The 16,655-nt window shown below is 38.3% G+C and overlaps 1 protein-coding gene across 5 annotated transcripts in view; it reads right to left on the reverse strand.

Moving 5' to 3' along the window:
* Positions 1-16,655, reverse strand: part of RNF166 (ring finger protein 166) — a 33,314-nt gene that overhangs the window by 10,714 nt on the left and 5,945 nt on the right. The window contains exons 2-7 of one of the 5 annotated variants that reach the window (XR_011922260.1): positions 14,428-14,584; positions 13,626-13,738; positions 12,616-12,730; positions 11,267-11,374; positions 7,471-9,787; positions 981-3,634 (exon numbers count right to left, since the gene is read on the reverse strand). Coding sequence is in view for 2 of the 5 variants with exons in the window: in XM_072422668.1 (XP_072278769.1) it covers positions 9,722-9,787; positions 11,267-11,374; positions 12,616-12,730; positions 13,626-13,738; positions 14,428-14,584 (559 nt within the window). In the remaining 3 variants the exon portion in view is untranslated. Of the gene's footprint in view, positions 1-980; positions 9,788-11,266; positions 11,375-12,615; positions 12,731-13,625; positions 13,739-14,427; positions 14,585-16,655 lie in introns of those variants that run through there. The other 4 variants (XR_011922261.1, XR_011922259.1, XM_072422668.1 and 1 more) reach the window with 4 other exon arrangements.

The raw sequence follows: 16,655 nt of genomic DNA on the forward strand, positions 1-16,655 counted from the left end.
TCTTTTGGCAGCTTTTACTATATACATCTTTTAAATATATGGGGAAGGGAAATGGGGTGAGGGGGGCAGAACAGCATTTCATTAAAGAGTATCTAACCCTAGAACAAAAATATATAACACATTGAAGATTACAAATCCTTAGGTGTAGTGTCTGCTTGGTTTCCTTTATTACCAGGGCTTTTTTCTTGGTGATCTTGCCAATAAGTGTGCTACAGTGACAACAATTTCATAATATCCAGGAGGAAATTAAGGCTACTTACACAGGTCAGATGATTCTTATTCAATAATCGCCTCAGGGCTGATATCAGACAGGAATCTGACATGTGTACAGCGCATAGTGAATCCACGAACGAGAAATGATAGTAATGGGCGGAAAATTCAGCAGGGTGCCGCTCCATTGATCCCCCTCCCCTCTCAATAGAGTAGAATGGTGCTGTATGTACATCGCTCGATCATGCAGTCTTTTCATCCAACGACAAATATTGCATGTGGGTACCCAGCCAAAGTAAAGACAGAAAAAGTAAAGCAGAAAGATCTATACCTCTGTGTTCAAAAAAATTAAGGAGTAAGATTTTTTTTTTTTTATTGCAGAAGGGACAGGTACGAAGAGGTCCCTTCTGCATCATATATAGGTATAGCTTGTTCGCAACTATTAATATTATTTTTTTTTTTTTTAACAGCTCAGTGTAGTATGCTTGGACGCCCGGTATTGCAGCACCCATCAGGGCTGTCAGAACTGAATGAACTTCAGTGCGCATGTGTAGGAGTTACAATATCCTGGCCAATCAATATACCAGAAGATTGGAGACAAACAAGAGGACCAGATAAAAATGGTGGCAGCTGAGCAACCAGGACGGACGAGTGTAAATCAAAAAACTGTAATCAGTACGACAAATTTCTTTTACTGCTGAATGGACATCTCCATCTGATATTGTATAGCATGCAGTCGAACGGCGTTACAAAAGACAAAGGGACGCGTGTGGAATGAAACTGCATTTTACTGAGAAAAATGATTTTGCTACAAATACATAATAAAATGTTTTTACTTCCAAAAAACAGTATTTATCATCAAAACTTCTAGTATTCAGCATGTTCTGCAAAATAAAAACGAGAAACAGAGACACAGTGTAATAACTACACATAGACAGACAATATATACACACACATGTGCAAGTCCTTCGTACACCCTGCTCAGCACAATACACACAATAGTCGAGGAAATCGGGCTATAAAAAAAACATTGCAAATTGCCCCTCCCACCAACCCTAGTCCCTCCCACCATCCCTTTAGACACACCCAACATTCCCACAAGTTATCAGGGGTTTTAAAGTGACCTATATGGGTAACAGGGACCTGCCTACGCTTAGCATAGCCAGGTCCTCGTACAATATTTTGCATTGCTTTTTGTCATGGAAATGAATGCTTTTGGTTAAACATCAGCAGTAGATTAAATATTTAACAACATAAAAATACAAATAAAAAGCCATCTTGTAACATTCACAAACACAGCTGTAAAAATCCCAAAAAAGGCCATTGATTTAAAAAAATCTTGTGATTTCATTACAACAAGTTCATATCTTCTAATGTTGTCATCAAAAATTGACTTTAAAGTGCTAATAGAGATTTTTTCCTTTGTCTACTGCCACTTGGCTAAAACACGCCAGCAGAACAGTCCCATCAAAAAGGAATATTTACCCTTCACCTTCAGATGTCCATAGACATTACTGATGTTTATGGAATAGAAAAGTCTGGGTGGACTGTGGTGGGATTAAAGTGAACCGGTCATATACACAAGTTTCCAAATTTTAGAGCCTAAGAACACCTACCTCAACATGGCTACTACTACCTTGTTTAGTCACTATGTTCTCTTGTGTAGCTGTAAGATCTGCAGATTCTGGAATTTATTATTATATTATTATATATTGAATCTTTCTACAGCTCCATCCGAAGCTAAAATACTGGCAATGTACCTAGTTACAAATCTGAAATCCTGTCCAACTTGTCACTGCTAGCAAAGAACCCAATCTCACGTTTAGCCATTTCAGCTAGGCAGTGCTGATTGGTCATGGACATTGTAGAAGGAATGATGGGGCTTTCTGATGCTACCACTAGGGAGCTACTTAAGAGTTAAATTCAAATAATGGAATACTGAATACATGTATTGTGGATGTACAGGTGGATATGTGTAAGCTGTCTGGTCTGTGTCCTTGTGATTATCTAGTGTCCTCCTTCCCACACTTGTTTGGGTTGGAGTGACCCGATAAGAACGTTGTGGTTGTTATATCCCGACGGGTCATGAGAAAGAAAGCAGCTTGTAATATAAAAAATATAATCCTAACCATTACTGCATCTTTTTAACAATAGTATAACCAGAATATCTAGTCAAAATAAGCTAGCAAAGGCCATGTAACAACCTGATTGGTTAGGATTGGCGTATACTTGCATGGTATCTCAGTGGTTCGCACTCTGGCCTTTGCAGCACTAGGGTACAGGTTCGAATCTCGGCCAGTACACTATCTGCATGGAGTTTGTAGGTTCTCTCCGTGTTTGTGTGGGTTTCCTCCCACATTCCAAAAACATGCAGTTAGGTTAATTGGCTTCCCCTCAAAATTAACCTTAGACTGTAAATAAGATATGACTACAGTAGGGACATTAGATTGTGAGCTCCTTGGAGGGACAGCTAGTGACATGACAATGGTCTTTGTAAAGCACCGTGTAATATGTCAATGCTATATAAATTCTGTATATTACTAATAATCATAACCACAAATATCATAGAATTGAGTGCTGATGCGGACAACTTCTGGATACGCATTAGGAAATGCCAGCTTCTCCCTGCCAGACTCTGCTTAGAAAATAATGGGCACTTCCTGGGGTAAACCAAGTCATGTGATCTTGCTGTTGGATCTGACTGCTGTAACTGACTTTATTTAGGCAGTGCCTGAGTGTTTTGTGTTCTCCTATGCCATGCCATGCCATGTAATACTAGTAATAAATGTATACATGACAGGTTTACTTACACCACACATAAAACTTGACGAGTATCCATACATCAAATGAGATGCATGTCAGTTTGGTTACCACATATTTCTGGTTTGCTTCGTTAAATGATCTGCAAACGGTTATTTAAAAACTTTTTTTTTACCGAAAAATTGCAGCCAATGGATGAAAAGTATTATATGAATAAAGGTTCATATAAAGGCAGAGACATGGACTAGAAAAGAGCCCCCCCTCCACTCTCCTAAACCAAATCAAATTCTTTCCACAGGCTTCTGAAACGTTTTTCAGCAATGTATTTGTGAATATGACAAGCTAAGAAAGTTGTATTTTAGGTTGAATGATCTTTTGGTCTCCCAGCTATACCCATCACCCAAACTAATACCAACATGGTGGACGAAGAGTGTTCACACTTACAAAGTGCTGGCATCCCCACATCTCCTAAAAAGTTTGATCATAGTAGAAGAAATTATCACAACAGACTAAGAACAGCACAAGACCCACAGCAATGAGAGTCAATAAATATTTGCATTGTTTAGTTGAGGTAACGGATTGATCCTCTGACGCAACTATAACTGCGTACCCGATATCATCGCTGTACTGCATGACTGGCTCGAAGGAAGGTGAAAAGCTGTTCCTATAGGTAAAATTAGAAAGGTCAAAAAAGAAATGGGTACCTACCTAGGCAGATGATCTGGATTTTATAGCTATTATAATAAGCTCACCAGTATCTACCTACTTAAAGGCAAAAAAAAAATAAATAAAAAAAATAAAGGTTGATATAAACTATACTTGCATGCAATCTCTGCTGCCTCCTACATGCTGTGATGAGAAATGCAGTGAAAATGGATAGATAAGACATTCATGAAGTTAAAAAGAAAGAGGAAAAGGGAGTTTTAAGTTTTAAAAAACAAACTTTAACAAATGTAAAAATGTTAAAAAAGCCATACCCTGTGAATTTGCTTTTATTACATTTTGTAGTAGTGTGCACTGAAACCCGGGCAGAAATACCTCTTTCTTTAGGTTAGGATAAAATGGGGAAGGCTTAGAGTATCTGACAATTTTTGGTGTGTGCCCTGTTGGAGGTATTTTCCCCTCTACCTCAATCCAACAGAAACAAAAACCTAAAGCCCAGCTCAGCGGGGAACATGTGCTTGGCTAATTAAAAACTACATCCTTGACTCCACAGAGGGTGTGAGGCAGATCATTGCTTCCATACAGAGAGCAGGGCTCCTTCTCTACATTATACTTGCGGGGTGGGGAATTTTCTACTCATGCTTTAAAACATCTTTTATTTGTATGCAGTTACTCTTATTCATTTATGCACCTAATTTATTTTGCCAATTAAAACAAAAAGCACATCTGGGCTTAAACCTTTTAAACCTATGATAAAAAGAAATAATGGGTGGAATTGTGCTTATACTGCCTATGCCTGGCCTGTGCAGCCAGAATAATGTATTGATGCTGGCTTTATACATCAATACTCAAACTGTTCTATTCTTCAAATAGTCTTCACATTGTGATTGACCACTCTTTTTGATGGTTTTAACTGACATATTTTGATTTTAAATGGAAGATAAGAACTTCTAGTGGTGTCACAAGAATATATATTATGTGATCCGCTGATTTTGGGCTGTTTACAATAAATTGTCTTCGCATGTGCCAGAGGTTTCATTAGCTCACCTAACCCCTAATATTATCACCACATTAATGGCTAGTCGGCAATATTGGCCAATCTGACGCTGCCTCACCTCCAATTATCACAGTAAAATAGGCTGCATATTAAATTACCAACAAACAGTGCAGAGGTTGGCAGAGTTACTTTACATTCCCACTGGCCAGCTATCAGAGTTGATGAGAATGTATATGGACTAATGACTAGAAGTGGACAGTCAGAGAAAAAGAAACATGCAAGGCATCCCCAGACTAGAACTACTGTTAACTTGCAGAGGAACAAAAAGGTAGAGAGTAAGCATGCACCTAAATTACAACCTATTGTAAACAAAACATACACCCATACAGAAAAAAAATGTCCAAAAACAAAAAGAAAAGAAAAGGAAAGAAATGCTATGTGTGACAGAATTATACAGTCTGAGTGGGTAAACTATTGAACGCTAACTAACCTAACACTGACAAAAATCCTTCAGCAGCATTGTTACCTCATCCAGTACTTAAGCACTTGGCTCCAGTGCCAGTTCCCTAAAATACTCCAAAACAACCCCCAAAAATGCTCTTATTAACCAGCTAACTCCAAAGAGCTGTTTTAATTATTCAATCATAGCTGCACCACTGCTCTCTGTAATAAAAATAGGCATGTGGCCTTGTAAACATATTAGCAAGAACAACTCTTTTTTGTAAATGACCAACTTTGATAAACTGTCTTCTAATGCCTCTTGCTTGTGATCAGGAGATCTCTGTAAACAGGAATAAGACTTCAATTATTTAAAAAAAAACTTCCCTTTTTCCTTTTTTTAATTTGTACCTGGGTGTCTGGCAGACTGGCAGACAAATGCTTGACTGGGGGGGGGGTGTTCAAGGCAGCCAATTGTAAAACTTTTACATAAAAACATTTTTTGACTAACTGGAACATTTATCAATTGAGAGCTTAACCCACCTTTTGTGGCAGTGTTTTACACTCAAAAGTCAAGCCACATAAAACAACACTTCCCTTGGATTCGGATGGGCTAAACTAAAAACCACAATGGCCTTTATATCTCAGGGTCTAGTTAGTAAATACCCTTGTCAAGTTGCAAGTTGTACAGCCCCAGCAACAGGTTGTCAATCACCCTTGCTGCACTTACTATATTAAATAAATGCAACAAGGTGAGTGTGACCAGTAACAGCTGAAGCAGATACACAAACTCAAAGCCAATGGGTGATTTAACACCTCAGAATTATTACAAAAAGGACATAAAACTTTAAAGTAGTTGGATGAAGGTTCCCTTTAATGTTGACTAAATCTGCACATAAAGTTATGTCACCAATCTTGCCAAGGTGAATAAAGGGTAACAGAAGAACAAAATATCTTTCCAGGGGAAACCCCCTTTAGGATGACATACATTGATTTAACAATTGATCTTTGCTGAAGGTGATAATCAGAATTAGAAATGGCCGATTTCACACTTCTGCAGGTCCTATGACCAAATATTTTGGCTTTTGGTTATATAAGCAGTATAAGTGGCAAACCAGAGAAGCAGCAATTTTCCATGAAAGCAAATTAAATCCTTCTGCTACTGTTTATTAGGAAACCCCAGTAAGACTGTTAAAGTAATATGTGAACTCTATATAGTATAAGTCTACCTGCACTCAAGAATTATGGAGGCCGTCACTGCTGAACAAACTAGTTCCCCCAATTATGATGCTGATCATGACTTCAGGATCTTCACCTGGACTGAATATGCAGACAAGGAGCCAAATTTCATAGGGACCCAGCCGATCTGTTTCATTAGTCACTGTGTCAGAAACCATTTAAGGAAAAAGACAGCCAGGCACCCAACTTTTTTTTTTTTATTAGGAAATCAATAGCAGCCCCCATATTTCTTGCAGTGTAGGTCTCCACAGACACCGTAAAGTTTGCATATGACGAGATCCACCATTAGCTTCATAAAATAGTCACTTTGACATTTACAATCTGTAAAGTAAGAAAAAGACAAAAAAAATCCTTCTTTCTTCAGCTGTAACAAATTACGAATACACCTACCCTAAAGCTGCAAAATGTGTTACAAAATAACTAAATAAAAAATAAAGGTTCTTTTTTTCTTTCATGGTATTGATGCTCCATAAAAATACTATTGTTACCAATCACAGACGTTGCATTATGAAGAATAAGGTGATTTGTACATGAATCTCTTAAGTTATATTACATACTTTTATACACTAGAAAATAGCAAAGCTACACAATAATGCATTAAAAATGTTAAAACTGGTTATGTTAAAAGCCAGTATAAAATGACAACCCTTCATCTCTGGGGAGTGCAATAGTAAATGCAGGAGGGGCCACCAAAGACTGGGGGCCTGTGCAAGCACCTAAGAGGTTGTGTGTATGCCAAGTAGAAACGTTTGTTGTTGTCTGAAATAAGAACTGCTTGTGTTGTCTATAGCAAACCAAAATACCCCTTAGTTGTTCCAGACCAATACAAAATTAGAATTTTAATGGTGTCCCTCGCTAATGTAAGTTCCTTTTCTTATAGGTGGGATACTAAATCAGAGCCGGAAAACACTGTTTGTATGTCAAAAAGTCATACAGAAAATCAGTCTAGAGTGGAACATGTAGACTACCATTGCTAAAAAAAAAAAAGAATCTTTTTGAGGTGTAAGCTGTTTAAATGCTCAATAAAATGGGCTGCCAATGAGGCCATGGCGAGAGCTAGGGTTTTCTCGTGTGTGGAGAAAAAAATCATAAAACACAAAATTGTGTTTTGAGGGACATATCCCAAGGCAAAAATAAATAAATTGAGTGGAAGAAGCACATACCTTTTTTATCATGTAGGATATTTCATTGAAGACCGATTAGAATCCAATTTCAAGGATGTGGGGACCTTCTTTCTCAGGGCCGATTCATGTGTGTGTGACCAGACAACAAAACACTTGTGAAAAACAAAAACAGTCCAAGAGAGATCTGACAAGGAGCAATGTAAGGGACAAATACCCTTCCCAAAATGATCACAGGAATAAATGTGTTCGTTAAAGGAAAAAAAAATAACAAGGTCTTTGGCTACGTGTACAGCGCTAGCTGTTCATGGACTCGTCCTGGCAGATCCGTGAAAGATCATATTAAAAGTGAAGGGGAGAGCGCACAGCAGGGTGTTGCTCGCTCGTCCTCCCTCTGCCCTCTCCATAGAACAAAACTATGAGGGTGAGAATGAGTGAGTGGCACCCTGCTGCGTTCTCACCCCCTTTAACTTGATCGTTGATGGATCCGCCAGATCCATGAACAATGTCGGACGAGCACTGTACACACGTCAGATTCTCGTCTGATACCAGCTCTGAAGCGATAATCTGATGAGAATCCTCTGACGTCTGACGCCTTAGGCTCAGCCAGAACAAACACAATCTGGTAAAGGAAGAGTAAAGCCTGAACTACCAACTTGCGTACATGTTCTTTGGCGATGCAAAAGACACAAAAATCAAAACAGAAGCCAGGCAGTAGATGTCAACGGTGGCAGCCTACATGTTTCCTTAATACAGGACTCCTCTGAATGGAAAAAATATTAAACTTGAAAGCAGAAAAAAAAAGAAGAAAAAATATGCAAGATTTTGAAAAAAATGCTGCAACAGTAATTTTGCAGTAAGTTGTGTATCACAGCAACCAGTTTAAACTTTGCTTTTTTAAGTGGTGCTAGAATATTAACAATCACAATGCACATTAGGGTATAAAATTTGTTAGACAACACAGAAATCACACACCTCAGGCTGTATAATCACCTACAGTGCTCTAATGAGATCTATGGTGAGTACTAGAAAAGCCCAGTTTGCCAGGAAATTGATCACCCAGAGATGAAAGGTGGGCAGCAGCAGTACCAAGTGTAACCATAATAGGGTTATACACTGAGCTTTACGCTGGTTAGGACATATTGTGGTCTTACAAGTGTCCCAGTTAAAGTAAATATTCACCAGCAGCTTGCTATCCTTGTGTAAGGTAACACCTATATGGATACAGCAGTAGCACAGCTGTTTCAAGGTGGAATCTTCACAGAATTAATTTCTAGCTAATCATCAATCATTCAAAGAAACCACAGATTCAATCCTATTTTAGTTTGATGGTGTGTGAATAGACATAATGTGAATGGAGCTACTGTGTAATTTTCTCCTTTAATGCTGCTTAAGAAAAAAAACATCTAGTTTTTTCTTGCAATGCAATACCATCATTTAAATTAATCTAAATTTACTATACATTCTTTGTCATATTTCATTTCCCGCACTGCCCCCTTCTGTCTGAAAAAAATAGCTTATTTCCTCGTTAGGATTCTCTTTGGATTTTGAATTTAGAACACAGTTTTTTCCTTCTAAATCACCTCAATCTCTTTCGTATTCCACAGCTGGACTTTAGAGATTTATTAGTATATGTACACTTGCTGAAGCAGCAATGCAACAAAATTAAAAATATCTGGCAAGGTAAACGCAACATGGATAATGGCTCACCAAAAGAGAAAAGTAACAAACCAACAAATACTACTTACAAGCTTCTGGTGGTCAAGTGTCTATTTAACCCACTGCCAAACTGGACAAAATCCACTGCCTGTCAACTGCTGCAGACAAATGACAATGTTGTTGGTATTGAGATTGAGTTCTCATGTGGTTGTGAAGCAGTTACAGCACTGTACGAGTAAACAAGTTCTTAACCTTTACATGGTTAACTCTTGGAGGCATGGTGAGCCAACTAAGGTTTATAGGGTAAATTCTGATTGGTGTATTTGTGTTATTGCACTTTAAAACATATTTAAAAAAAATTAAATATGCTACCCATGTGCCTTTGATTTGAAAAAAAAAAAATGCCCCTGTAGGACAGGAATACAATTCCCTTATTTAATTGCACTATTTGACATATCCGGCCTTTTACCTATTGCAATTCTTAAAAGATTCCACCTTACTATTAGAATTAACACTAAAAATTAAAAGGCATAGGGATAAAAGGGAAGTGACTAGCTAGTTTTGGAAGGAATGTACAAGCCTCGGTTGTGGGCGACAACACCGAGAAGGGAAAACTTGCGCCTAAAAGGGATCTTCAGTTCTCTGACAGTGAAAGGGCCAGTGCCGCTTGTAACGCTGCTTCCTCATCGATGCTGTAATCCTAGAATTAAACATACAAAAGCACACAAGTGTTGGGAGTTAAACATGGCTTCCAGTCATCCCTCTCCATACTGGTAGTAAAAGGTATATTATCATTTTAATACACACATATATAATATAATATCCCGTTTTGTCTCTTAGATTGCAAGCTCTTCGGGGGAGGGTCCTCTACTCCTCCTGTGTCATTGTCTGTATCTGTCTGTCATTTGCAACCCCTATTTAATGTACAACGCTGTGTAATATGTTGGCGCTATATAAATACTGTTTATTAATAATAATAATTGCGTGGATGTCAAACTACAGTACCCAAAATTTTCCACAGTTAGGTTACCAAAGGGTTCTGACCCTAGAATTATGTAGAAAGAAGAAACGAGAAAGAAGGCCAGGGTATTTGATGTGTGGCTATATATTGAAAAATAGTTTCCTCAGCATTTCCCTGCACAGTGCCTCTGCTGCGCGTTACAGCTCACAGGATACTATTCCAGCATTTCCAGACTCAATGACGGTGTTACTTCCAGTGCACCTTTGAAACCATTTTCCTTACCTCTAACACTCAATTGATCCTTTTGAACAAACGCTCTGTACCAAGTCCCCTAAGGATACCAATAGAGGCGAAAAGCATTGGGACAAGAATGTTTATTTGCTATAAATAGAAATTTGGGGTCTAGCTGATGGGGGGAAAAAAAAAAAAAAAATGTTTTTTGTTGTTGTGCAGCGAGAAAGACACTATTAATATTATTAATACCACTATTATTGTATGCACACTTGTATCTAATAATTTTTTCAATATATAGCCTTATATCAAATACCCTGGCTTTCTTTCTCGTTTCTTCTTTCTACAATTATTTGCATACATCAGGGTAGGTAGTCAGATAAAAAGCAGAGATTGTAGATTAGCATCCCTTCCTTTCGAGTGTCCTAGAATTATTGCTCTCACTCTGATAGAAGTTGTCATAGTAAAGTAATTCACCTGGACATGATTGTTTCTTTTCTCAGCAAACATGGAGATTTCACTAATACTACATTTGTAGCAGTAAAAATAAATGGCACTATAATGGGTTATCCTAACAGATAATTTAGGTTTACAGAGGAATGGATCAACTTTGTGTTAGACCCTGCTTTACCAAGCGTTGTTTGTTGATGTCATAGCAGTAATGTCTAGAAGTTTTATGTAACACCTCTAGCCTTCAACCAACAGCCTAATCTCTGACTATGTCTGTTAGCAGTCTCCGACAATCTTCTGTAGCACTATATATACACACGTAGTATTACGTAAGGCCCTCTGGGAATGTCAGGACATGCATTTGAGATCCCGTTTCTAGTAAGTTGACCACCACTGCATGAGTTAGTGCATTTTGAGGGACGACCTGCCCTGCACTGGGCTGAATAAGCATAAATCAATTTGTATTTTATTGATATTGAATTTAAAAACAGCAACAAATGGTAAAAAGTGGTAAAGAATCTTTAAAGAGATACATACCACAAATGTGTCGTAAGAGAATTTGTGCCGATGGAGAAGATGCTGAAGGAAGTTGGCACTCTTATAGCTGGGATCCCCCCACGGCATTGCTGAACAGATAGGGCACACCTAGGAGTTAACGGACACACTTATTACCATACAAAAGTGCAGGGATTTTAAAAGCAAACTGTACACTCATCATACAACAGTAAATTATTAATAAAGTTTAATTGTAGCCCAACTGAACAACAAATTATTAAGAGGGCACTCTTTGGAAAAGAAGTTTAAGCTCTGGATAAGGAAGGGATTCTTCACTGTAAGGTTTGTGAAAATGTTGAATAGGCTCCCTCAGGAAGTAGTTTCAGCAACTACTATAGATTGCTTTAAGAAAAGGCTGGATGATTTCTAGAACTTGATATCTTTCTCCACCTGACCTTCTATATATAATTATGTAACTATGAACATACACTCTATAGCTAAAAATTTGTGGACACCTGACCATCACTCCTTTATGAACTTGTTGAACTTTCCACTCCAAAATCATGACCTTTTTTGAAAGTGTCTGTGTGAGTTTGTGCCCATTCAGCCAGAAGAAAATTGCGATGTTAAGTACTAGTGTTGGATGAGGAGACCTAGCTGATAATCAGCATACAAATTCATCTTAAAAGGTGTTTATTAGGGTTCAGGTCAGAGCTCCGACACATATGCCTGCAGGGGACAGTGCAGAAGTAAAGCAGCTCTTGTTCTTGAAAACACGCGGAGTAGCTAATTTCTTCATTTTACAATAAAGCAAACAATTGACATTAAGGCAACTGCAGTAGGCGTTATTTTCACACAGCTGTACTGTCTCAAAGAAGCAATCCACAGACCGTTTTAACTTCCACCCTTCACAGCTTGGTTTACCCAATTTCCTCCCCAGCTTTACATACTGTAAGTATTCCTCCATCTAAACTTAACTATTTGAGTAAAAAGCATGAAAGAGCCCTGTAAAAGCTGTAAGTCAGGAAAGGATAGGAATTCTTTCCACACTGCCTTACAACAGCCCAGAGTGCCTAAGCTCCTGTCAAGCAGGATAAGGGGAAGTAGCAACAAGCTTTTCAAAAGACTTGAAAAAGGTAAAAGTACAGGTTCACTTGAAAACATAAACTGGGCTTTAAAGCAAACCACTCAGGAAATAAACATAAGACCTGCCATTGCTACTTGTTTTTGAAGGGGATCGCCACAGGATTTTTTTCTTATCCTGTCTTCACTGCTTGGTGTAAGCTTTAAAATACAGTCTGCCATAACAGCTTCTGTATTTTTATCTTGGTTGGTGACTATAGAGTTGTCAGCTTGTACTAAATATATAGCTCTTAGGACTTTGTACGTACCACTTTGTTGGGGTCATTCCGGTGATTCTCCATGCAATGTTTTACAAGCTCTTGTTGGTCCAGGTTCCGGGCCCCACAATATGGACACACAAAGGTGGACCGGTTTGGAATATTACTAGAACACAACATTAGAAATTACAAATTAACAGGAAGTGGAAAATCCATGCTACATTTAACAACATAGTTGAAGGTGTTGTTTAAAATGGATGTGATATACTAGGAAGTGTTTAAACAAACGCTTCAGTATATATCATGGCTACCACTACTAACGTTTCATCTTAAGAAGTAAAGAATAAATTCTAAATTCAAGTAACCCCAAAAAACAATGTAGACTTTAGAATAACATGACAGTCAGACAAGATACATTTATGAGCATTTAAACCTTTAGGCAGAATTATCATCACATCATAATGCACATTCAAATTCATCATCATCCACGTTTGTGGAATAAAATACAACCTTTCCGATGAACATTCCCCATGAGAAAACTTCTGGGACCCTGTAGGTCTATCATACCACAATTACGATAATCCACTGACCTGACCATAAAGGTGTGGTTAGGGAAATGGTTTTCTTATGTCAGCAAGCAGCTTATTGGTTAAGCCCCAGTGTACCTTGGTAGTGATAGAGCTTACTTTTCTCATTTTTTACCCCCTTTCTATCTCACATACATTCCCACTAGACAAAGAGACAGCCCATCACAATGGACAACAGTATTGTACCGGAGAAAATCGGAGAGTGATCAAAAAGTGTCAATATGGTCATGCAGATAAGGCAGAGGGGAATTAAAGTGATTGTAGGTAGGTGTGGGTTAACTGGATGAAATCTGAGAATGATGTATGAATTATTGCATGCTTATTCTATATTGCCAGCTCATGGAATGTGTTTGTGAATGTATTTCATGTCCCGTATTCCACCAGTTGTCAATCCTATAAATTTAATGTCAAAGCAGCTGAAAAGTTCAAATCATCATGCCACAGCTCATTTCCTAACATGATGGGAATTGGTACCTGGGAATAGGTTGAGATGTTGGGACAACTGGAACAAACTTTGGACAGTTGGCCATCTGTTCTTGCACCTTGGCACATGAAGAAATGTGGGACCTCATCTTTGCTAGAGTTACCTGTATTAGAAAAACAAAGCAAGTCAAGGAAGTTTCAGTTTAAATTTAGAAGAGGTTCATGAAAAAAATCATTAGTATAACCTAACATGGTATTGCAACTTGGTTCAACATTATGTCTACATCCGAAGAGAGGCCTTAATGCCAAAGCGTGAGTCGGAAAAAAGGTTTATATGGTTTTACAATTAAACCAGATTTCAGCAGCGTTACTTTGAATGAGAACAAAGAACAACTTTACCTATTGTGAAGCTGTATTTTAATAAAATGTATAATATATCCCCACACCACCTAGGATTAGATATGCCTTGGTCCATGATGAAGCGATCTGTCCTCTGACTGGATCCCTGCAGACTTCTCTTCATACTGCAAATACACACCCTGAGGGACTGATAGAGGTTTCCAAAAGTAAGGCTAACCAATGGGAATGAATGATTAATACTCATTATGCACATGCACCATGAAGAGAAGACAACCATAATCATTACTAGACTACAGATAGGCGAAGCACACTCCATATTTTGTTGTTGCCCTGCTGTTGCCACCTGACAGCCACAATCTACACAGCGGTGCCCAGCTTCTGATATCATACCTCTGTCTTTTTTTTTTTTTTTTGATCAGGGAAAAAGGTCCTCCCAACCCGCAAAAATCTGAAAACACTAGACCTTTACTATAGGGGACCTATGATGACATACCTTCTTACTGCAACCTCTGCAAGGAGCTTTATATGAAGAAAGTTGTTTGTCTACATTGGAAGCTTTTTCCACCTTCTTTGGGTCAAAAGGCATGCGACAAAGAGGACAGAGGGGAGACGGCACCTGAAGACATGGCTGCAAACACTCTCCACAAAACCTTCAAGAGAACCAGACACAGAATGTTAATAAATAGGTTGTCCTAAGACACTTTTGCAGAAAGATGTAAAAATTGTAAGGTTATACAATAAGGATCAATTTTAGAAAGAAACTGTAGGAGTCGAGTCAGTCCTCAAATCAACAGTTAGGACAATTCAACTGGAAAACAAACAACAATTAAAAAAAAAAAACTAATTTAATCATTTGTCTCTTAAAAAGCAAAATGTTATTTACACAAGAACCGTGGGTTCAGACCCTCAATCCTGCCTAGCAAGCCTCTTGGTCACTCGCACCATTCTTAAAGATCCAGCATCTGGACATTTGACAGCTGATGGTAGTGATACTGGTACCTCTCTCTGCCATCCCCGATTTCTGGGTGGCTACCACAGTAGAGAAGCTGCATGTAGCACCTCCTGAGATGCAACGGTTCCCTAGTATGGGGAAGTGGTAAACACACCACAACCTCATGGCCAGTGAGAACAAAAGTCTAAACGTTCCATGAAGTCATAAAAATGGTCTGCAATGACAGACAATGCAGACAAATGTATCATTAAAACTGGGACACCATTACGGTTTTATGAACTACCATGAAAATATTTTAGGCTTTTTTCTCTCCATCAGGTGAACCTTCCCATGTGACCAATATAGCCTACTGTATCTATAGAAAATCAGGAAATATGTAAGGTCTGCAAGAACCTTATTACATTTATAATAATAATGCTGTTTGAGATAACATTTTTACATGGTAGTAATAGTGTTGTGTTAGGATAAAACACAATATATATATATATTTTTTTAAACTTACTCTAATAAAACATTTTTTGAGTGGTATATTTCATAGACCCAAAGGGATAAGATAAAACAACAAAATTGAAAGAAGAAAGATAAATAAATGTTTATCATGAGGGAAATAAGGAAGATGCAATGGCTAGCCTTCTCTGTGTGATTTCAGGATTTGGGCTCCTGATCTATCCAGTGTATTTCTCAGCATAAGTCTTTGAATAACTTTAAAAGTCATCTTGGAGCAGCAATACAGATTTACTGCTTTTGTATGAGATATAACAAGTTCAGCATTTTGCTTTTACAGTAAAATGTTCACAAAAGCTCCACTGCAGTACTTGAGCTGCAAACTTTCCTTAGACTCAGGAGATGTTTTACTCAACAAGGGGGAACTGAATGAATCTACAGAAATAAAGCATTAAACCCATTTTTGGGATTACATCCACTTACGTGACTGCATTGTAGTTGCACCCTAACACAATGATAGGGGTCTAAATATGGGGATTGATCAATGTAGTTTCTCAACCAGAGTTCCTCCAGAGGTTGCTGAAAACTCTTTGAGCCATGGGAAATTTTACCACTCAGTTCAGTTTGATACCAAAGATCTGTTTGGCTATCTGTAAGGGTGACATTATTCACAACGGCCAGCAATGTAACAGGCATTATTCATAATGACCACCACACTAATATATGAGCTGTGGATATAGTATTTATAGAAAGAGTTCCCTAAACACCTTAAATGTATTTAAAGGGATCCCCCATGTTGGAAAGGTACCCAACAATTTATCTTTTGGAATACCTCTTGAAATATAACAGTGCACCAACTGATATAAAGTGGCCTAGGCACTCCTGTGCTCACACCTTTATAGCTGTGTATCTGCAGCATGAGATCTAAGGCACTCCTGCGTATGATTGCTAATAGGATTTAGAAGATGATTTGTTGATGTCACTTCTATGCTCCTCACTGTTCTCCTTGCTAGAGGTTCTGACGTTAGGAAGTCCTGCATCTATCTAGATGAATGCCTTCATACAGAGACAACTTGCAGAACAACAACATGGTAAGTCAGTAACGGGGAAAAGATCAGCTGCAGGGAGACCACAGGCAATAATGGTGATTTAGTCCTTTGCGCTCTGCTTGTCATGTTGTAGACACAGCTTCAAGTATTAATTTACCCTTTAATGCTTTATACATAGCTTCTATTCTGCAGTCTGCTAACACCACAGGTCCATCTTCCTCTCCTTTGGTAATAATTACATATAAGCGGTCTGTGGGATGACAGCCTGGGGCTAAA

The sequence above is a fragment of the Pyxicephalus adspersus genome, chromosome 9, assembly GCF_032062135.1.
Source record: "Pyxicephalus adspersus chromosome 9, UCB_Pads_2.0, whole genome shotgun sequence".
NCBI lineage: Eukaryota > Metazoa > Chordata > Amphibia > Anura > Pyxicephalidae > Pyxicephalus > Pyxicephalus adspersus.